At 37.1% G+C, this 25,093-nt stretch overlaps 1 protein-coding gene across 1 annotated transcript in view; it reads right to left on the reverse strand.

The window, feature by feature from the left end:
• The window catches only part of unc-13-4A (BAI1 associated protein 3), an 824,271-nt gene that overhangs the window by 107,186 nt on the left and 691,992 nt on the right, over positions 1–25,093 (reverse strand). Inside the window, exon 19 of the mRNA XM_067148123.2 lies at positions 15,254–15,328. Within this exon, the coding sequence (XP_067004224.1) occupies positions 15,254–15,328 (75 nt within the window). The remainder of the gene's footprint in view (positions 1–15,253; positions 15,329–25,093) is intronic.

Here is a 25,093-nt window from a genome sequence, read left to right on the forward strand (position 1 = left end):
AATTTAATGAAAATCAGTATGTAGAGTCGGGGAATAAGAAACTATAGTCTAGGCTATAAATAATTATATTCACGCTGGATGAAATGGTAGTGTAGGGGAAGTGCCTAAAATGTAATTTTTAAATACCTATGTGATTGGTCCTATTGAAAATTACTGCATAATATAAGTTATAGAGAATACAATTTCCAATCATTTATGTTTTATTCAGTTTTACCGTACCGACTATGATAAGAGTGGCATTTCAGAGTTGGGAGGAAACTAAATATGAAGGCCTACAATATCAAAAGCTCATAAAATTGATCAACAATAACATTACATTGACCATTGTTTGTTGTGATGTTCTTTGTCTCTCCTGCTGCCACTCATCTCTGATAGATGGGATTACTGCTGTGTACTGAGTATAACAGCCTGCCTGAATATTGGTGGGGTTAGATAACTATCTTCTTTAGCATGCTGCTTCTCTGGTTCATACATTTTCTGTTACTGCTGGCATGAAACACATTGGTTCAACATAGTCTTCCAGCTATTTAATCCCTACTCTGAGGCATTGATTGGATTGACCAGTATGCACACTTAATGGAATAATAGCAGAAGAGCGTTCATGGTTGGCTGCGACCTGGTCATTCCAGCTCTGGAACTTTGGACTGTTAGATCGGCAACATAGTACTGTTCGTTAAAAGTGAGAAAATGTGAGATTTTTCATTTGATTGAGAATTGCATATGATAGCATTGCTTTCAATTACAAAATTGCTTCTGACATCATTGTAATGACCTGTATTGATTTTAGTTGGGAAAACCTCTAAGACAGTTTTCTGAGGATGTAAAATGGCAGGTGGAGAGTGAGTGTCTGCCATTATAATGAAAATTTCCCAACTTGACTGTGACTGATGGTAGGGAAGAGGGCTTACCATTACAATTAAAATTCCCTAACCTAGTCTTCACACGAGAAACTTATGGTGACTTCCCCATCACATTTCTGGAGTAATATTAAGAGCTATGAAATTCAATACAATCTTACCCATAACGTGTACACTTACCTAACTGAAAATTCCGAAGCAAAGCACGGGTACATCAGCTAGTTAATCATAAAACAGAAGAAGAAGAGGAAGAAGAAAAGTAAAGGTAGCATGGAATAAGCAAAAATCTTCAACACAGAGGTTCTATCAGTCTTGATCATTGGCTAGTTTCAGGAGTTCCTAAAGATGTCACCAAATATACATGTCTCATGAACATGAGTTAACTTGGGGCCCATCAGCAATGTTCAGCCAGCCAAACACGAGTAGACTCGGGCCCCATCAGTAATGTGTTAAAACAACAATAACTACAACCAAACATCACTTTCTCCTCACATTCTTATAGAGAAATGAATGACAGTAATGAAGGCAAAAGGCATTAACCATTTAATCAGGTGCAACAAACTCCTTGTGAGTAATCAACGTACTATACACTTGACTTGCCTCACTCTACTTTGTTATGGTGATCCCGAACATTTTCGGAAGTTTTATTAGTTTTCAGGGAATAAATATGCAAAGTTTAAACTTCCTAGCTTGTTGACAAGTTAGTAAAACTCCTCGGAGAGAACCACAGCTGGACAGAAAGTGTGATGGATTTGATATGATATGACAGTTATGGTCTTTGACAATATAGAGTGACATATCTGTGACCAGGCTGTACTTGGAGAGACACATGTGCGAGCTTAGCGAGCAAAATACAGTGGTTTCTTTTTTGTACTCTTTTTTTTTGTGTAACCTGTTGGGGAGAATTCAGTTGGCCTTGGCCACGGCAAGTTGGATGAAAATAATCAATATTTTGTGACCTTCAAAAGGTATGAGAGCCAGCACATAGATGCAGTGTAAGGAATTTCAAACTTCTCGCACATTGAGCTTATGAACCTCAGTGCTGCCAAGAGCAATTTTATTGCATGTGCAATGACAATTCTAAGTGTGTTGAAATATTTATGTGGAAAATTGAATCATGACTTGTTAAAAGAGCGTAAGTCCATAGAACCTAATTTTAAGACACATTAAAGAAATGTTATTTATCAACCAGTTAATTTTGTTCTTATAAATTCCACTATTCTCATGATTCAACCTGTAATGTATAACATGTAGGATATATAAGTTCTTTAATTTTAATGTAATTTTACATACAGATTTAAAGTACATGTTTAAAGTACATGGACTTAAGTCCTTTTAACAATTCAGTCTTGAATATTGTTAGTTTATAACATAGTTTAAAACCATACACATGTAAATAGTTTCATCAAGCCTGTTTTTTAATATTAATACCATTGAAGTGACATAGACATACTTTTTACAGACATGTGACAAATGGTAAAAGTACTTATTAGGTTCGTATAAAATGTTGTCATTTGTAATGTATTACGACATCAATGGCTAACTACTTGAGAAGTCATGAGCGTGACAATATTATTTCATTAGCCTTTGTCACTCTGTCCCTCTGTCTTCAGCGATCCACTGTACAATCTCCTGGTAAAATGTGTCTTCTTCTGTACCACAAGGAATGAACAGTAGCACCTGTTGAATATCAGCTAGTCTGTGTTGATGGAAACACTACCCTGTGGGTGTACTAAAGTCTTTGGAAGAATTATTGCCTGTACTCCTGGCTGTGCAAGTCTGAAAGTGTGACAAACAGGACTGCTGATGTATTGAGAAGTAAATACACAACCTTTCATATCTGCAGAGTATTTGAACTCCATGTACTCTGTAAGTTTGAAGCTTATCTTCTCAGAATGTGGGATAGAACATTTCATGGTTTCTAGTGATATTGTTGTTTTCTTAAACCCTGTTAACATTTCATCTCAGAAAAGCATCTTCAATATTATGCTGCAGGATTCCAGGACTAAAGTTGTTTCAATATAACACTGTGTACTGAGGTCTGTAGACCTTGTATTGATAGATAACTCAAAATTGCTAAAAACTGGACTTAAGCCCTTTTAACAAGTCATGATTCAATTAATTAGTGTGGAAATTTATTAACATTCAATCTCAAAATTCTTCTTTTGGAAATTATATTACTTGAATCAATGAGCAAACATTGTACTCTGGAACAATGAATGTATATGAATTCAGGACGCTATTTGAACAATGGGTTTCCGCTCAAGGATTGAGCGCCGAGCTTACTTCACATCTCAAGTGGGTCATTCACTCTTAGCTTACACACACCGCATGGCAGACAACTCACCTGACCGCCAGCCAGGTGAACGCTGAACAGCTGTGCTTTATTGCACACTTGTCAGAGAGGTGATACTTCTTGCAACTCGCCGTTATTCAATTCAGAACTGGAAGTTATTAACAGAAGTCAATTGTGTTAGGAATTCATACTCTAGAAGTACGTATCATTCCATGTTATTTTTGAAGATACATATTGAAGATATTCTGGTAATTCTTTCCATTAGAAGTTTCAGAGAATTTTGTCTATAAGTGTACGAGTTCAATCCCAGATTAGAAACATAAAGATCAACGAGGGAAATTTCATCATTACCCAAGAAACACCAACCATCACCATGCATTACTAAACAGTGGGACTGATGCCAACAGTCTCATAATGATGGGAATCCAACCTTAAGGTCACCAAGGACGTCATCCCCAGCCAATAATCCGGTTGTCCAAGGAAACTAGCAAAATCAAAGTTAAATCGACATGATATGGGAGTAATATCTGTTATGTAGAAGTATTCATAGTTAACTTTCTTCTGGAAGGGATTATTTATTTTTGCAGTACAGTAGTTCTATACTATAATTTGTGAGATCTTTTCCATGGGTTTTTTCCATTCTTCCTCAACGTTGAACTTAGAATTTTCTTTGAATGCTAAACTTTACCACGTTTGATCATAGAATTTTCCCTGTCATCAATTGTGGGTGGTTAACAAGGCCCTATCGTTGGATATGAATCTAACTAATATTACAGTAATCTGCAGAGATTAAGAGAATATTATTTAACCAATTGATTGCTATGATATCAAGGAACATTTCATTTAAATATTTTATTCTTCAGAAGTATATTTCTAGTATATTTTACCGAAAGTGTTTGCTACATTTTTTGCATGAATATTAAGCTCATCTGATAAGCCGATGTTTGTAATCCGAGAAGATTTCTTCAGGTAATATTTCACCAAATTAAGGGAGGATACTGTTTGAATTTGAATTTTGCATGTGGTTTAGTACATTTTTCGAGTCATAACCTGTGGTATTTTGACGGATGTCATGAATAATGATGTTGTATTTTCTCTTACATTGGGTCCATGTACTGCAAGAAATTTATTGGGAATAATCATCTTATATGTGCTGTTGGGATAAGTCTTTGCATTATTGAAATCCCTAACACATGGTGTTCGAAGGGGTACCAAAAAATAACCGGAATAACATTGCCGTGGGTGAAGCTTTTGTAGTACGCATTTCTGCTGCCAGTTCAGTTCAGTGCCGCCTGTCTTGTCGACCTGGCTTGCTCTGTTCATGTGCAGTGATTGTTTGTGTTAGCGCTGTTTTGTTCTTGTTTAGTTTTTATGATGGCAAGTTTAAGTGAGCAACGTGCAGCTGTGAAATTTTGTTTTCTACTCGGTAAAAATGCTGCTGAAACTGTTTTAATGTTGAAAACAGCTTACAAAGATGATGCTATGGGAAAAACTCAAGTGTACAAGTGGTTTGCTCGGTTTAAAAATGGCGAGATGTCGACTGATGACAAACCTCATTCTGGACGTCCATCAACTGCCCGAATTGATGAAAAAGTTGAAAAAAATTTGAGAGCTTGTGCTCACACACTGTCAACAGACAATTGATCAACTGTCAGAAATTAGTGGGTTAATTTGGAGCTTGGTTCAGCGAATTTTAATGGAAAATTTGGAAATGAAAAGGGTTGCTGTGGCAGACAAGAGACTGGTTCTTCCACCATGATAATGCTCCTGCACACACACAGCCATCTCTGTTAGACAATTTTCGGCTAAAAATGGCATGGTTCCACTGTCCCATGCACCTTACTTGCCTGATCAGACTCTGTGTGACTTTTTCTTATTTCCATGCATGAAAAGGGGCATGAAAGTACATCAATTTGGCAACATTGAAAAGGTCAAGAAAACGAGGGAGGAGCTGTCAGCCATTTCTAAAGATGACTAAAAGAATGTTTCTAACAGTGGAAGCACTGGTGGGACAAACGTATTAGTTGTAATGGAGAGTATTTTGAAGGGGATAATGTTGTTTTGTAAAAAATTTGAAAATATATAGCTTTTAAAAAATAATTCTACTTTTTTTGTACCCCTTTGTATTGTATTACACGATGTCAAGTGTAATGAGATGTGTCTATGATGACCAATGTTTAATGGATAAAGAGAGGATAAAGAAAATGCGATCAGCCTTCTGTATGACCAGAGATATATACAATAAAAAGAATATATCTACAGACGCAAAGATCAGACATTACAAGGCAACGGTGAGAAATGCTGTATTATATGCTGCTGAGACAATAGCACTAGGAAGAAATGGTGCAGAACAACTAGAGAAAGAAGAGAGAAAAATATTGAGGAAAATACTAGGCCCTAAGAGAGGAGGTGAGAGATGGATGAGGAGACCCAGGGAAGAACTATACCGGAACATGAGGACAATCTCAGAAGAAATCAGACTGAAAAGAGCACGGTTTGCGGGACATGTAATCAGGATGAATATGGATAGAATGACGAAAAGAGTATGGGAAACAACAGCGAGGACACGAGGAAAGACAGGAACCAAGTGGGTAGTTGAACTCCGGAAAGATTGGTCAGAATTGGGGATCAAGGTGGAAGAAAAGGAAAATTGGAAAAGCAAGTACATACCGACTAATATGCCAGAGATCAATGATAGGGATGGATACAGGAAAAGGATTGAGTCTCACCAGTGGAGTAGACAAGAGAAGAGGATACTGAATATCTCGGAAGAAGAGCGAGAGAGAAGAAGAGAAAGGATGAAGAGGTTCTGGGAGGAGAAGAAGAAAATGCAATCCATGAAGGAGCTGTCCGTGGTCCTACAGAGGCCGTAACGCAAGAAGAAGAAGAATAAGAAGAATTAGAAGAAGAAGTGTCTTTGAACACTCATTTAACTTTGTTATTTCCATGTGAGGAAACATAAATGTGTGAGTCTTCGTAATGATTTATAGTACCACGAGATGCAACCATATGTCCTCCTTTGCAGTAATAATGGACGTTTACGAATCCTCTACCTGACGATACTTGATGAGCGTAATTGTAGCAGAATTATACAATAGCATCATTTTAGGTGTAAATTACTCTGCTTAAAAAATTTCTTAATTGATTGAGTTCGATACAAATGACTGAGTGCATTATTCATCACATTTTCCCTAGACCACGCTAATATTTGAGAATCGCCATATTTGTTCGAGCTTACAAATTACTTGTCATCACTAAAAGACTAGACATGTGTGAACATGTGGTGTACATTTTGTATTATAGAATTTATCTGAAAATATTTCTAAGGGTAGTTAATGGTAGTTTACTTTCCCATTTGGTAGTTGGTGATAAGCATAGATTTGAAATGATGATTGCAGACTGTGATTTATTTCAACAGACTTTGTGACTTGTGTTTATTTTATGTCTGTTTATTACTGCATGTCACCTTCATTGTTTGCAAACTTTTCGATATTGTTGTTACTTTTATCTTACATGAATAAGAATTAGGTTAATTTTCAGTTTAATTTATTTGTCACAAGAGTTTATTGTGAAAATATAATTCACATTGAGCAGATATTTACTTGACTGTCAAATTAACTATGATTTTCTATGAAATAAGCATAATTGAGTTAAATTTATTTTTAGGCTGATTTTTAATGGCACAATGAAACTCTAATTTTCTTGTTTGTTAAAATTTCACCGATTCACTGTAAACTTAAGTTAGTTTTAATTTCTTTCCAGATTTATACTAGAATATTTCACATTCCAAAGAAGAGCATTTCTTGTAATTAACCTGAATTAAAATTTAAAATTTTCCAAAAATCAATATTGTAATAGACTTAAATTTTGTCAGAATGATTAGGAAATACTTTATGTTGTATCACCCACTTGCTTAATTTCTTTGGATGTACCTCATGAGCACAAAATTTTTAAAGTTAACAATCATTCTTCAACATCTTAGTTTACCAGGATGGCTTTATTGTTTACTTTTTTTCAATAAATCATGCAACATTTCTTCTATGATGGTTATTATTTGCTGAAATCTGCCCACATCCTTGGATCCACATATGCATGTGCTTGACTTCTGTCTACGTTCAGTTGAGTGACAGCTTCCATCTGGTAATGTTGTGAATGTTTATTAATATCATGGTGAGTAGTTTAAGAAGTAGTGACACATTTATTTGTTTGGTTGGTGAAGTTAATAATCAGATCAGTGGACATACTGTATATTACCATCTAATTTACAAGTTTGTCAGTCTTGTTCTATAAAATATGCAAGGTGAAATTGACCATCAGTGAAAGGGCTAATTTAGTTGTGTGTGAATGTGTAATATTTTGGGAGAGGGCTAGGTTTCCCACATGAGCTCTGCTTCACTGAAAAAAAAAAAAAAAAAAAAAAAAAAAAAAAAAAAAAAAAAAAAAAAAATCTATATTCTGAGTGGCACAATCTGCATAAAAAGTGCCCATAGAAGTACAAATATTTGTACTCATTCTGGTAATGTTGTGAATGTTTATTAATATCATGTTGAGTAGTTTAAGAAGTAGTGACACAGTTATTTGTTTGGTTTTGGTATTTTGGAACTGTATTATTAAAGAACGAGAGCATAAGTTTGTTGCAAATCTAAATGATCTCTTCGATTTTTCTCTTGCTAATGCTTTGAACATGATAAAGATAGAAGAGGATAAACTTTCTTATTACACCAAAGAGAGCCTGGCCATAGAGGTTATCTTGGAGGGGTTAACTAGAAGTTGGCAGCGAAAGAGGAAAGGACAAGAATTAGAGTTATCAAAGAGAAGGAAAGGAAGATGAAGGGTGATAACAGTTCACAGTTTCTGAAGATTAGTAATGATTCGTCAGACAGTTAAACTGAAACAACTTAAAGAATGGAATACCATGGAAAAAGTAAATTATGTAGATGGCCATGTACATTTACAGGAGGCTTTCAGTGATGTTAAAATTGAAGAAGCACTTAGCATTTTCTACAAACTACTAAAAGAAGAACACCTGAAAAATGATTACTGTGAACTCATTGAATTGTGTATCATGTTTCAGGGGCAACTGTGGACTTGAATTTAAACGTAAGACCACCCAGAGCTTTGTATCATGCAAGATGGATGGTCAAAGGAATGTATACACTGAAGATGTTCTTCTTTCATTCTCAGTTGTCTGACAGTGTCAGAGAATTGGATGGCCTAAAGAACAATTGTTTGTTTGTGGTAAAAGTATATGCAAAGTGGTAGGTTCTCAGTTCATTAACAATTGGAAAACCTTAAAATGAGTTGTGCTTGTTGAAAGAGTTAAAACAGTACGAAAAAGTAGTGTGTCTTTAAGTTCTCTAAGGAAGTTCTGTCATCACTTATGGTGTTTGATAATAACATTAACAATGACACAAAAAGAAAGGTTAGAAATCTGAAGCAGGAAATATTGGAACTGAAAGCAGGTACATTGTTGTACCTAGTACAGTTACAAAACTTTTGGGTAAGTTTTTTCATGTAGATAATTCTATAAATTTAAATTTAGCAGTTTTGCATGAGTTATTTAGAATATATCAAAATCTATATGAACAGATTATATTTTAAATATCTTACAGAGGAAAGGGAACTGACAAGTTCATTTCAATCAAGAATTTGAACTTGTTGAAGTTAAGCATAGATTCAGATTTCTTAAATATGGATCCTGCTTCTTGACAAGGAAACATTTCCTACCTTAATGCCAAAGAGACTATGAAAAATCTTAAGGTGGCAAATGATATGGCAGAGAGAAGAGTGAAGTTAATACAAGATTTCAATGGACTTATCAGCTGATGAAGAACAAACAGAATTCATTTTGTGATGTGTGCAAGATCAGCAGAGAAAATACCCTGTTTATAGAAAAAACACATTGAAAAGAAAATTGTAAAATTGGTGTTGACTTATGATGTGTTTACACATTTTGTATTATTCTATTATATAGTAATACATTATCTATATATATATATAAAGTAACTTGTCCTGACTGACTGACTGATTCATCATCGCCTAGCCAAAACCACTGGACATAAGGAAATGAAATTTTGAGGATACATTCATAATAAGATGTAGGTGCTCGCTAAGAGAGGATTTTTGGATATTCCGTCTCTAAGGGGGTTAAAAGGGGGGTGAAAATTTAAAATGAGTGTATCTATATCTCAAAACGTTAAAGGTTTACAGATATAAAAATTGGTATTTAGAATCTTCCTTAAAAATAAGGAAACACGTATTTTTTTGTTTTCGGAAAATCCCAATGGGAGGGGTGAAAAAGAGTGAAATAGTGGTTGAATGCCTTTAATGATGATACCGGTACTTATATCTCAGAAACTGAACATATTACAGACCTGAAAATTGGTACTTTAGATCTCTTTTAAAAATAAAGAAACACGTATTTTTTTGTTTTTGCAAAATCCAATTAATGGGAGGGTGAAAAGGGGGTGAATTTTTAAAATGAGTGCATCTATATCACAAAACTTTTAAACTTTACAGATGTAAAAATTAGTATTTAGAATCTTCATTAAAAATAAAGAAACACGTATTTTTTTGTTTTCGGAAAATCCCAATAAGAGGGGTGAAAAGGGGTGAAAAATGGGTTAAATGCCTTTAATGAGGATACTTATATCTCAGAAACTGAAGATATTACAGACCTGAAAATTGGTACTTTTGATCTCCTTTCAAAATAAAGAAACATGTATTTATTTGTTTTCTGAAATCCAATTAATGGGAGGGTGAAAAGGGGGTTGAATTTTTAAAATGAGTACATCTATATCTCAAAACCTTTTAAGTTTACAGATGTAAAAATTGGTATTTAGAATCTTCATTAAAAATTAAGAAACACATATTTTTTGTTTTCGGAAAATTCCAATAGGAGGGGTGAAAGGGGGTGAAAAATGGGTTGAATGCCTTTAATCAGGATACTTATATCTCAGAAACTGAAGGTATTACAGACCTGAAAATTGGTACTTTTAATCTCTTTTAAAAATAAAGAAACATGTATTTTTTGTTTTTAGAAAATCCAATTAAGGTGGGGTTAAAAGGGGGTGAATTTTTAAAATGAGTGTATCTATATCTCAAAACTTTTAAAGTTTATAGATGTAAAATTGGTATTTAGAATCTCCTTTAAAAAAAGAAACACGTATTTTTTGTTTTCGGAAAATCCCAATGGGAAGGGTGGAAAAGGGTGAAAAAGGGGTTGAATGCCTTTAACGAGGCTACTTATATTTCAGAACCTGAAGATATTACAGACCTGAAAATTGGTATTTGGGATCTACTTCAAAAATAAAGAAGCAGGTATTTTTACGTTTTTGAAAAATCAAAATAATGGGGGGTGAAAAGGGGAGGTGATTTTTTTTAAATGAGTGTGTCTACATCTTAAAACTTTAAAAGTTTACAGATGTAAATATTGGTATTTAGAATCTCCTTTAAAGATAAAGGAACACGTATTTTTTGTTTTCTGTAAATCTTAATGGGAGGGGTGTAAAAGTGATGAATGCCTTTAATGAGGATACATATATCTCAGAAACTGAAGATATTACAGAAGTGAAAATTTGTATATGGGATCTCCTTTAAAAATAAAGAAACACGTATTTTTTATGGAAAGTCCAATTAATGGCGGTTAAACAGGAGTGACAAATTGGGGTGAATTTTTCGAAAGACTATTTCTACAGAATATCTGAGAAACGTAAAATGTTACAGACGTAAAAAGTGGGTATTTGGAATTTCCCGTAAATGTAGAGAAACATAGGTAATTTGTTTTTGGAAACTCCCCTTAAGGGGAAATAAAAAGTGGTGAAATTTTAAAATGTAAATTTCTACAGTATATATCAAAAAACTTAACACGTTACAGAAGTGAAAATTGGTATTTTTTATCTCTATTAAAAATATAGAAACGTGTATTTTTAGTTTTCGAAAATACCACTTGGGTTGGGGGGGTAAAAGTGAGTGAAAATGGTGTTGATTTCTTTGAATTAGGCTACTGATATCTCAAAAATGAAGATGTTACAGACGTGAAATTTGATATTTGGAATCTGCTTTAAAGTAAAGAAACACGTATTTTCGGAAAATCCAATGAAGGAGGGGGGGGGGGAAAGATTTGAAAAATTATTTGAATTGTATGAGAATACATACATCTAATAAAAATAAAGTTGTTTGAGACGTGAAAATTGGTATTTGGATCTCCTTTAAAAACAAAGGAAACGCGTATTTTTTTTGGGGGGGGGGAGGAACCATCTTGCGGGGCGGGAGTGAAAAGGAGTTGAATTCCTTTCACGAGGACGCATAAATAAGAAACTGAAGAAGTTAGAGTCGTGATAATTTGTATTTAGAAGATCCTTTACTATTAAAGAAACAAGTAATTTTTTGCCGGAAAATTCACTAGGGGGGGGGGGGGGGAGTGTGAAAGGAAGTGATAAAAAGTGAATTATTTTTATGGGGATACTATATCTCAAAACTGAAGGTAATAGACGTGAACATTTGTGTTTGGAATCTCCTTTAAACATAAAGAAACACGCCTTCTTTTAATTTTTTTGGGGAAGGGGGTAAATAAACTTAACGGCGGTGGGGTGTAAAAGGAGGTGAGACCAATTGATTTTACTGTTCATAATGTACTTATAAGGAGCCTCCGTTGCTCAGGCGGCAGCGCGCCGGCCTCTCACAGCTGGGTTCCGTGGTTCAAATCCCGGTCACTCCGTGTGATATTCGTGCTGGACAAAACGGAGGCGGGATAGGTTTTCATTCGGATACTCCGGTTTCCCCGTGTTACCATTTATTCCAGCAACACTGTACAATATTTCATTTCATTTGTCATTCATCGATCATTGCCCCAGAGGAGTGCTTTGGCAGCCGGCACAATTCCTATGGTCGCCGCTAGATTGGGCTTTATTCATTCCATTCCTGACCCTGTCGAATGACTGGAAACAGGCTGTAGATTTTCGATGTTCTTATTCTGATCATAAACCGATCATTTTTAATCTTTCCTGGGTTCGATTTCAACAGCCATCTTTTCCTTCGGAGAACGTTCTTAGATTACAGTAGACTCTCCTGGCATATAAATAAAAATGTAAACACATTTGAAATAAACGATAGGAATGAGACTGACCGTCAAACGTTTCACCTTTATAAGAAGGTCAATAATGCACGGAAGTATGTCATTCGTATCGCCAGAAATCCCGCACACTTGCCTACGCGCGACAATGGTGCTGGTCACATTGTCAAAAATGACAATGGCAGCAGATGTAATTTACCGCCAAGTATCGGTCTTGCATCTTGCTGTGGGGTCCAGAACATAAAATAATAATAATAATAATAATAATAATAATAATAATAATAATAATAATAATAATAATAATAATAATAATAATAATAATAATAATAATAATGTTCTGGACCGTCGTGAAATTGTGCGGACCGCGCTGGAAACGGGTCATGGCCTGGTAATGACTACGAATACAGTCCGGCCGCGGGTTCACTACTGCCAAGGCACCCAAGACGACACCACGCCGGATCTCTTTCAGGATTTGATCCATACTAAAAATGCTTATAGGGAAAGATGGCAAAGATTTAGGGGCCCAACTGACCGAGTGGAATACCTAGACCTAGCCCGGGAAGTACGAAATCGATTGCTGGAAAGAAAGATTGAAAAATGTGAGGTTTGCCGTAATCTCTCAGAAAACGAGTCAGATCGCGAATTTTGGCGGATTCTCTCAGAAAACGAGTCAGATAGTGAATTTCGGAGGATTATATATAAAACGTCAAGCATTCAATTATAAATGTCAGTATAATACCGTAGCGAAGCACGGGTATCTTGCTAGTTTAAGTATATTTGCAAAAAATTATATGTTGACTTCAATTGTTTATGAGAAAAGAAGAATACACACATTACTTTAGTCTTATGTAGATATTTAGGTCCAGTGCAGCAAGGGTTAACATTAACTAATCGTAATTAAATCTGACACAATAACAAAATATGCCAGAAGTAAAAAGAAAAAGAGAAAAAAAGAAAAGAAAAAAAGAGGGTGTGCGTTGAAATCACTCAACATTTTTGTGTAACCGCCCATATAACGACCACCCTAATATATATATATAAAACACTGATCATATCACACTTATCTACAGCATGGTACTGGAAGACAATGGAAATATTTTCTACATCTTTTTATTTTTTGTACTATTTTGTTTTGCATCTCACCGACATAGATAGGTCTTATGGCAATGATGGGATAAGAAAGGGTTAGAAGTGGGAAGGAAGCAACCGAGGCCTTAATTAAGATACAGTTCCACCATTTTCCTGGCTTGAAAATGGGAAATCATGGTAAACCATTTTCAGGGCTGCCAGCAGTGGGGTTTGAATGTGCTATCTCCTGAATGTAAGCTGATAACTACGTGACCCAAACCGTGCGGCCACTCGCTCAGTTATCTACTCGTGATCTGTTTACAAAGAGTATGTATAGTACTTATGCTTTAATATCAAATATTCAATAGAAATCTTCTTTGGCTATTAAATGTCTGTTATATGAAATACACTGACTGACAGAGCAAATGCAACACCAAGAAGGAGTGGTCAGAACTTTATGCCAACTGCAGGGTAGATTGACGTCACTGAGGTATGCTCATGATGTGAAATGCGCCGCTGTGCTGCGCACGTAGCGAACGATAAATGGGACACGGCGTTGGCGAATGGCCCACTTCGTACCGTGATTTCTCAGCCGACAGTCATTGTAGAACGTGTTGTCGTGTGCCACAGGACAAGTGTATAGCAAAGAATACCAGGCCGCCGTCAACGGAGGCATTTCCAGCAGACAGACGACTTTACGAGGGGTATGGTGATCGGGCTGAGAAGGGCAGGTTGGTCGCTTCGTCAAATCGCAGCCGATACCCATAGGGATGTGTCCACGGTGCAGCGCCTGTGGCGAAGATGGTTGGCGCAGGGACATGTGGCACGTGCGAGGGGTCCAGGCGCAGCCCGAGTGACGTCAGCACGCGAGGATCGGCGCATCCGCCGCCAAGCGGTGGCAGCCCCGCACGCCACGTCAACCGCCATTCTTCAGCATGTGCAAGACACCCTGGCTGTTCCAATATCGACCAGAACAATTTCCCGTCGATTGGTTGAAGGAGGCCTGCACTCCCGGCGTCCGCTCAGAAGACTACCATTGACTCCACAGCATAGACGTGCACGCCTGGCATGGTGCTGGGCTAGAGCGACTTGGATGAGGGAATGGCGGAACGTCGTGTTCTCCGATGAGTCACGCTTCTGTTCTGTCAGTGATAGTCACCGCAGACAAGTGTGGCGTCGGCGTGGAGAAAGGTCAAATCCGGCAGTAACTGTGGAGCGCCCTACCGCTAGACAACGCGGCATCATGGTTTGGGGCGCTATTGCGTATGATTCCACGTCACCTCTAGTGCGTATTCAAGGCACGTTAAATGCCCACCGCTACGTGCAGCATGTGCTGCGGCCGGTGGCACTCCCGTACCTTCAGGGGCTGCCCAATGCTCTGTTTCAGCAGGATAATGCCCGCCCACACACTGCTCGCATCTCCCAACAGGCTCTACGAGGTGTACAGATGCTTCCGTGGCCAGCGTACTCTCCGGATCTCTCACCAATCGAACACGTGTGGGATCTCATTGGACGCCGTTTGCAAACTCTGCCCCAGCCTCGTGCGGACGACCAACTGTGGCAAATGGTTGACAGAGAATGGAGAACCATCCCTCAGGACACCATCCGCACTCTTATTGACTCTGTACCTCGACGTGTTTCTGCGTGCATCGCCGCTCGCGGTGGACCTACATCCTACTGAGTCGATGCCGTGCGCATTGTGTAACCTGTATATCGGTTTGAAATAAACATCAATTATTCGTCCGTGCCGTCTCTGTTTTTTCCCCAACTTTCATCCCTTTCGAACCACTCCTTCTTGGTGTTGCATTTGCTCTGTCAGTCAGTGTATATGAAAACAATATCCATTATCTGCTATTATTTCAATAAGAAAAAGTAAGATATGTCATAACAGCCTTCATTGATTGAAGGATTAATCAAATATGGCCTAATTAGTAATTAATACAGTGGTGATTTACTCACATCGATGATCTTCATAACAAAGTTGTACGAACCAACAAGATCAGGCCACGCCAGCTGCTTCCAGAACTCCTTGATCTACGAGAGAGTTTAAAGTACATATAAGCATTACAATGATCAAATATTGAATAATGAAACAGTTACTTGAAATATAAAGAACATCAATTTTATTAATATTGAAGATGATAATATGAATTAAATTCTCAGCCACCGTGGTTCAGGTGGCAGCATGCCGGTCTCTTGTCGCTGGGTTCCTAGTTCATATCCCTGTCACTCCTTATGAATTTGTGATGGATAAAGTGGAAGCTGAAAAAGTTTTTCTCCAGATACTCTGGTTTTTCCTGCCATCTTTCATTCCAGCAACACTCTCAAATATAATTTCATTTCATCTGTCAGTCATTAATCGTTGCCCCAGAGGAGTGTGACAGGCTTTGACAGCCGACAGAGTTCCTATACTTGCCACCAGATGGAGGCTTCATTCATTCCATTCCTGATCTACTCAAAACTGGAAACAGGCTGTGGATTTTCATTTTCATGTGAATAAAATTCTATAAAAACCATATAAAACAGATATTTAATGACAGCAATTAAACGTGGCCAGGTGAAGCCTTTGTGTAGGAAATGACACATGAATTAATTCACCAGAAAAGAGAACTAGGTCAATGGTTTAAATGGTGAGAGAGGACCGCAGTCTCAATGGCAGATAAAACGGAAGAACTTTCTCCTGTCAGCAACGTCTGTACTTCAGCGAAGCTGTTAGGAAGGATGTATGTACTCCTGAGGAAAGGTCTAAGGTTACGACTGGGAAAATGCACTGGGAGTAGCAGCCTCACCATAACAATAGCCTAAATATGAATATGATACAGTACTTATAAACATGTCTTGGAAAAGGTTAGGGCATACACTACAAGTGATGTGCAGTTATGCTGGGAGAACTGTGGAAAATAGTCTACAAATAGCTAACATCATGAAGGTGGTATAATCAACCTAATGATGCTGACAGGAAAGGCAGAAGAAGTGGTGGATTTTATGGAGAAAGAGGGTGCAGGAATGATGAGGTTGAGTGAGGGTAAATGGAAGGGGAAAGGAAGGAACAGAATAAGGAAAGGATATCCATTATAGTGAAGTGGTGGCTGGGAGGCAAAAAATGGAGTGGACCTCATAATTTCAAAACAGTTAGAGGAGTACGTGAATATGGTAGTATATATCAGCGACAGGATAATTAAAATTAGACTGAGAATGAGCAACAAAGTGAAGCCCTTCATGAAAGTGTATGCACCATAGACAGGGAACAATGAGCAGGATGTCAAAGAATTCCTGGTGAAACTAGAAAAGGAGATAACTAATGTGGAAGTGATTATAATGGGAGACTTAAATGCATGGGTGGGAAAGGAGGAAGTAATTGGACCATATCGATGTGGGAAAAGGAATGAAGAAGAGAAAGAGAGAAACTAGTTGAGTTTTGTGAGAGAAATGGAATGACTGTGGGCAATACAAGGTTATGGAAGAAAAACAGCAGAAAAATTACAAGATGTGGTTGAGGTGATAGAAGAATAAAATCAGTAATTGATTAGTTTCTGGTGGAAAGGACTAATCACAGACAGTTGATGGATATAACAGCTTTACTACAAGAGGATTTGACACAGAGATCATAGAGTTGTCATAGCAAAAATGAGAGTGAAGAAACTGGAAAAATTAAAAGAAATAAGACATATTAAAATAAAAGTGTGGAAATTAAAAGATAAAAAAATACAGGAAGAATTTTTGTAAAGACTGCAACAACAAATTTCAGTTACTGAAGTACGAATTGTGGAAGGTGACTGGTCCACTTCAAAAAAGGGAATTTGTAGGTGGAACAGAGAGTGCATGTAGTAGAACATCAATGAGATTGAAAGAAAAGGAGACACTGTGGTGGAATGAAAAGGTGAGAGAAGCAGTGAAAGAAAAGAAGAAAGCATGGTAAGAATGGAATAGCAATTAAAAAGAAGAAAGCAAAAGGAAGTATCAAGATCATAAAAGGAAATATAAGAAATTGGTAAGAGAAGTAGAAAAGTTGGGAAGAATTTACACAAAAGACAGAAATGGATGGAGCTGGCAGTAAAAGAATGCTGTATGAAATTATATGAAGTAATAGGAAAGAAAGAGTTTATACAAAGGTGATGAAAGAGGAAGGTGGAGTGTTGATAACACATCCAGAAGAAATAAAAGATGGAATGAGTATTTTGATAAGCTGCTAAATGTGAGAAATTGTGCAGAGGAGATGGTAGTAATGCGATGTGATGACTCAACAGCAGGTGATGATTTAACAATGTTATAGGGGGAATTACCAGTCTCTAAAAAGAAAATGAGGAAAGCACCAGGGATGGATGAAATTAGTGAGGAAATGATAAAGGCTGCTGGACCTACTGGACTACAATGCATGTACAGATTGTTAAAGTGCATATGGAAGCAGAAACATGTGGCAGAAGATGGATGAAAGGGAATAATAATACCAGTCTTTAAGAAGGTGGACAGAAAAGTATGTGACAACTATAGAGGAATGATACTCTTATCAAAGGAGGCAAAAATACTGGAGAGGATATTATGTAGGAGAATGAAAATAAAAGTAGGAGAATTGCAAGAGGAAGAGTATGGATTTAGAAGTGGAAGATCTACAGTGAACCCTGTCTTCATCATGAAGCAATTAATGGTAAAGAATTATGGCATTCATAGATCTAACAAAAGTACATGATGGTTTTCCCATGGAGAAGGTTTTGAAATACAGGGTGCACAAACTGTAGAAATGGTGCAAGCACTGTACAACTGTGTCAGCAGCATACAGACTCCAGTTGGAAAGACAGAATGGTTTAGAAATGAAACAGGACTAAGACAGGAAAGTGTGTTGCCATCTCTTTTGTTTCTAATGGTTATGGATTAAATTGTAAAGGAGACAAAGGAAGCATATGGGAACAGGGAGATGAAGTTGTTATATATTTGCAGATGATATTGTGGTCTGCAGAATGAACAGCAAAGAAGTACAAGAACAATTGATGTACTGAATGAGATAATTGAAAAGTATGGTATGAAAATCAGTGCAGAGAAAAGCAAGATGATGGTGATATCAAGAGGAGAAATATAAAGGAAAGGCATTGTGATAATTGGTGGTCAAAGCCTTAAAATTGCAGACAGTTTCAAATACTTTGAGACCGGGTGAGTTGGCCATGCGCGTAGAGGCGCATGGCTGTGAGCTTGCATCTGGGAGATAGTAGGTTCGAATCCCACTATCGGCAGCCCTGAAAATGGTTTTCCGTGGTTTTCCATTTTCACACCAGGCAAATGCTGAGGCTTTACCTTAATTAAGGCCATGGCCGCCTCCTTCCAACTCCTAGGCCTTTCCTATTCCATCGTCGCCATAAGACCTATCTGTGTCGGCGCGTCGTAAAGCCCCTACCAAATAGTTTGAGAGTGAATTAATGCAGACTACAAGGCTGGACATAGAGATTAGCAAGATGGTGCAACAGGGCAATGCATTCTACCAGAGTGTAAGAAATCTTGTCTGGAATAAGGAAATACCAAGGAAGTGTAAAGAGATGATGTACAAAATGCATTATGCATCCATATTGACTTGTGCAGCTGAGACCTGGACAATGACAATTGGGGAGGGAAGTAGAATTCAAGCCAGTGAAATTCCTAAGAAGTATGATAGGAAAGACAAGGAAAAACAGATTGAGAAATGAAGATGTTAGAAAGTAAAATGGAATAGAAAAACTAAATGGAGAGAATTGATAGGAATAAACTATGATGGTTTGGACATATAAAGAGAATGGATGATGAAATAATACCAGTACAGAGAATGGAAATGTATGGTAGTTCAAGGGAAAGAGAGTGAGAGGAAGACCTAGGAATAAGATGGATCGATTCAATAAAGAGGGTGCAAGAAGAAGTAACCTGAACTGGGACAAAATGAAGGAAGAGGTATGGTGGAAGGAGAGAGGAACGTGGAGAAGTGTGCTCCGACCAGGCAGGAGCTGGATAAAGTGAAAGGAGGAGGATAATGAGCAGTTAAATGTACTGAATCAAACAATGAAGTAACTTCCAAGGAACATGAATAATGACAATCTATCAAATGAGAGAGAATTGAAATGTCTTGGAACTAAGAAGGACTCCTAGGACTGCCACTATAGGAATGGCTAATATATAGGGGCTGTATCCTATAGCAGCAGTCAGTTGGAGAGTTCAGTTGGTAAGAAGGAGATGAATGGAGAGACTTGCCATGAAGTCAATTAGAGTCAATTGAAAGGAGATGAATGGGGAACAGTGATATGGATACGTAATCGTCAGTGACCAAATGTGCTTAAAGTAAATACAAAATTTTAATATTCCACCTTCTCAATACTAAAAAATCATGTGATGTTTTTACAAAAACATTACAATGACATTAAAAGGTACTAGTTTCGGTCCACTGTGGACCATCATCAGCCTAGCCAAATTACAACAGTAAAAGACATAGTGATAAAATAGTATGGAGAAATGAGAGGATCTAAAAGGATGGGATGGTGGTGGAATGACAGATAAAAGTGAAAAAACCGTATTTGCAAATAATGATAAAAGTAACAGAAGTGTTCACAATGACAAGTAAAATCTTGTGAAGTCACGTAAAAACTCTTGATGAGATAGTCAGGTTGGCAGTTGCTCCTCTGTTGCACGATTGACAAATATAACTACGTATATGCTTCTAGAAAGTTGTAGATGTGAGTTCCACTTTTGCGTAGAGGGAAGAATTGTCCAATAAGACTAGCACCAGATTAAAATTGACAAAGTTGAACCTGTTCTATGGTGGAATTAAAGGCTTTCTGTGTTGAACAGAAGTCTCAGTTCAATCGGGACCCCAATGAACCTGGGGAAAGAAGATAGTATTAACGCGGTAATCGGATAGAGAACAAGCGAGGCACCAGAAAATATAAACGATGACTCACCTTGCGCTGCGTGGAACAAACTTGCTGGATTGAATGCAACTTACGGAGTGAGCGTGGCGCAGAGTAGATCAGCAGGAAAGGGGTAGGTGAATACGTTGGGGAGGAATGACGTAAGTAGTGGAGGGTGGGAGGGATGGGAAGGTTCAAGGCGGGGTGGACGGGAGAGGAAGTGAAGGTATTTGTACTGTCGGGGGACCCTTGATTGACTTAAAGAAAGAATTTTGAACGACCGATTTGTTTTTTCTGTAATAAGTAATGAAAAGGTCAAATAGAATATTGGGTTTCTCAGTTATTTCGTTAAGGTTATAGTTGGCATTAAAGTATTGATCTAAATGAATGTAAAAGTTCTCTATTATATTGAGTAGAGGTCCTTTCTTAGCTATTTTAAGAATGTCCATGTCTGTTTCAATATTCGTGAATTTGTGGTTATAGTCGACCATGTGTTGGCCGATAGCTGAAAATTTGTTGTATCTGACTGCATTGAAATGTTCTAAATATCTAATGTTGAAGCTCCGGCCGGTTTGCCCCACATAAGAAATATTAGAGCATGTATTACATTTAATCCTGTAGACGCCTGATTTTGTGTACCTATTTATTTTATTAACACGTGATGTGTTATGTAAGATTTGTGTGTTGTTGTTGTTGGTTTTAAAGGCTATTTTCATACCTTTTTTCTTTAAAACGTTGGTGATCTTGTGAATTCCATTGACGTAAGTGAAGATGGAAAAAGAGTCATGTTTAGGTGGTTCTTTTTTAAGTGTGGTTTTGGGGCGAACTTTATGTTTGTTAATGATGTTTTCTATGAAATGGCTATTGAAGCCATTGAATCTGGCGATGTAGCGGATAGTGTTCAATTCGGTATGAAGATCATTTTTATTCATAGGAACGTTGAATGCTCTATGTACAAGACTGTTATATGTTGCTTTTTTGTGGGGGAGGGGGTGAGCTGAATCTTGTCGGATTGTGACGGCCGATTGGGTGGGCTTTCTGTAGATCTTGTAGGTTAAAGATTCCTGTTGTCTAGTGATTGTAATGTCCAGAAAATTGATTTTTTGATCTACTTCTGACTCCAATGTGAATTTAATATGCGGATCGATGTTATTAAGTGTTTGGAGTGTGGTGTGAGCATCTTCCAAGTTCTCGTTGATAACTACTAGGACATCGTCGACGTACCTAGTCCAAAGGAGAATATTGTCGAATTTATTGTCGATTTTAGTGTTCTCGAGAAAGTCCAGATAGATTTCTGCGAGAATGCCTGATGCAGGTGAACCCATTGCCAGACCGTTTTGTTGATAGATGGTATCATTAAACGTAAAAAAGTTGTTATTTACGACTAATTTCAACAATGTAATGAAATCTTGAATTTCCAATTTACTCAAATGACTGTTTTTGGATAAATTACTTTTGATGATGGGAATTAATTTAGAAATTGGAATGCTTGGGTACATGTTTACGATATCAAAGGAGTGAAGAGAGTAATGAGGTTGCATGTTAAATTTATTAAGTTTGTCTATTAATTCAAAGGTATTTCTAACAGATTTATTGGATGAAAAACGGTAATTTTTGCTTAGGAACTTTTGAATAAATTGTGCGGTTTTATATAAAGGGCTCGGTCTAAAATTGATGATTGGACGAATGGGAGCACCTGCCTTATGAATTTTTGGAAGAGCTCTAGCCGTAGGAAGCCCAGGGTTCATACTTATAAGCTGGCTTTTTTCATGTTCAGTGAGTAGGAAGGAGGAGTTTTTTAAGGTTTGTTTAAGGAGTCTTTGGACTTTTTGTGTGGGGTCTTTTTTAATTATGGAAAAGGAACTATCTTTAAAGAAATCTGATGTTTTACTGATATATTCGTTCTTATCAATGATTACGGTCGTGTTGCCTTTATCGGCCTTGGTCACGATTAGGTCGTTGTCCTTAATTTTTTTGTTTAGGGTGTGCAGGAGCTTCAGATCGGTTAGTACATTCCTGTTATTAGAATTGGCGGGAAAATTAGGTGAATTATTGCGAAAAAGGATGTTATTAAGTTTCTTTTTGATGTCATATCTTAATTCATCTTGTGTGTCTAAAGGCGTTTTAGAGATAGCTAATTCCGATTCTGTTATCATTGTAATAAGTGAATTGGTTGTGTTCAAATCGGGCCAGTTATGTTTGGGTCCCTTGGCTAAAATTCCTTCTTCATTTGGATTTAGGGGAGTATTGGATAGGTTAATTACGGGTGGATGAAAATGGTTACGATCGTCTGCTGGTCTACTATTGCGTCTAATTTGATAATCTTGCGATTTGGATCTCTTTAATTTCTCCAATTTATTATCCAAAATATGTTGTTTCTTGGTTAAGTCTATAAATAATTTATCTTCAACTGATTGGAAGAAGATTGTCCAATGCGCTTTAGATAACAATTTTGTTGCCGCAAGGTGAGACTCCTTTCCTGCTGATCTACTCCGCGCCACGCTCACTCCGTAAGTTGCATTCAATCCAGCAAGTTTGTTCCACGCAGCGCAAGGTGAGTCATCGTTTATATTTTCCGGTGCCTCGCTTGTTCTCTATCCGATTACCGCGTTAATACTATCTTCTTTCCCCAGGTTCATTGGGGTCCCGATTGAACTGAGACTTCTGTTCAACACAGAAAGCCTTTAATTCCACCATAGAACAGGTTCAACTTTGTCAATTTTAATCTGGTGCTAGTCTTATTGGACAATTCTTCCCTCTACGCAAAAGTGGAACTCACATCTACAACTTTCTAGAAGCATATACGTAGTTATATTTGTCAATCGTGCAACAGAGGAGCAACTGCCAACCTGACTATCTCATCAAGAGTTTTTACGTGACTTCACAAGATTTTACTTGTCATTGTGAACACTTCTGTTACTTTTATCATTATTTGCAAATACGGTTTTTTCATTTTATCTGTCATTCCACCACCATCCCATCCTTTTAGATCCTCTCATTTCTCCATACTATTTTATCACTATGTCTTTTACTGTTGTAATTTGGCTAGGCTGATGATGGTCCACAGTGGACCGAAACTAGTACCTTTTAATGTCATAAACATCACATGATTTTTTAGTATTGAGAAGGTGGAATATTAAAATTTTGTATTTACTTTAAGCATAGTCTCAACTCAATACGGAACCTAACAATGAAGTTTATTACTTTTAAAGTGACCAAATGGATTATATGTTTGGAGTGTGTTTTGTGCATCTGTTTGGTTGAGTTCTTGTGTCAGTTCGGTGACAGTCAAATATTGAGTCATCGTTATGCAGACTAACAGTTATCAGTGAATTACTTGTAAAGTTGATTGTGAAGTGTGAATATAATTTCAAGCCATGCTATATCCTGTTTGTTAAACTAAAAGGATACATCACCAAATTAGGTTTGAGGTATCTACAGCTGATACCAATTCAAAGGAATACATTGTAATAACACTCGAAGTGTTGAAGGTACTGTTACGTGAACCAGTGAGGGATAAATTTCTTGTACAACTTTTAAATGTCTGGTCAAGAGGATTTCAAATTTAATGCCTACAGTTTCCTTCAGTTATAACGTCAGAGTTTTATATTATCTTTTGAATTATCGCAGTAAATCTCACTTGTTAAAATCAGTATTTAAGTTTTAGAGTGCCGGGGAGCACGATTGTGCTCCTCTGTAGGCTAGCGAAAAGTGCCAGGAGCACCATTGCACTCCATGTTGCAGCTATCATCACTCTGTAGCAGATACTACATAGTTTCTAAATCTACCACCAGAATCTCTGTGTGACATGTTGTGTTGATGTTATGATTTTTTCTATTTTAGCTGTTTGGCGTGTACCTGTAGACCATGTGTTTGTAATAATGGCGACTATTTCTCGTATTGTGTTTGAAATTGATGACGATTTACTACAGTATGTTTATTAATTGAGCGATGATTCTGATTATATTGAGTCAGGCGATGATTCAGATGATACTGAGAGTGATAATTATGCCAGTGACGTTTCAAACAATGACGATAGTGGTGATATTATCTTACTTACTCGTGTGACAGTGATGCATGTAATTTCCGATTCAGGCAGTAATGATAGTGACGGGAATAATGATGGAGTTGACGGAGACAGTAATGGCGATGATGACCAGATTCACGATTTCCGTGAAATTCAGTCCGATCACGACGTACAATTTCAACCCTCTCCTGCATTCCTTGAGATGCCTGGCCCTAAGCATACACACTTATTCTCTTTGGCATGCACCTCCTCCTGATGCTAGACCAAGTCAGTATTTGAATCTAATTTTAGAAGAACTATTATTCTTAAAATATCAATATTTTACAAACTAGTAAACAATGCATCAATGTGCACAGGAATACAAAATTTAGGTGAGTACAATCAAAATACTAGGATGTAGTGAGATCCAAATTTGAATTTCAAAATTTTTCAAAATTGCATGAACAAATTCAATTTTTTACTCGGCAGTATGAATTATTTTTGTGATGTTAATGTAATGAATGAAGAGAGGGCTCACTTAGCTACAATAAAATGTAAACTACAATGAGAAAAGTGAGGATAGGATATGCCTTTATCTTCAGTGCTGCATAATAGGCATTTTCTCTCTGTCAATCTTAGCAACCACGGCAGTAAGGGAGCCGGCACTAAGAGGGTTAAACAATATATTTTGTTTAGTATTAAATAAATTAACTGTTTCATTTCAATAAGTAGATCAGATAACCTCACATTTTAATGGGAAAACTAAACGCCAATCTCCTTTTCCCAGAACCTATATGTTATGCTGTCAAAGTAAGCTTATTACCTCACACCCTAGAGATACTCAGGACTCTCAGTCTATTATCATTACATTGGTCTGTAGCTGGCGCCCATCAAAAATTGTATGTGTAAGTAATCAGATAAGCACTAAGTGTG

Source organism: Anabrus simplex, chromosome 5 (genome assembly GCF_040414725.1).
Source record: "Anabrus simplex isolate iqAnaSimp1 chromosome 5, ASM4041472v1, whole genome shotgun sequence".
Lineage (NCBI taxonomy): Eukaryota > Metazoa > Arthropoda > Insecta > Orthoptera > Tettigoniidae > Anabrus > Anabrus simplex.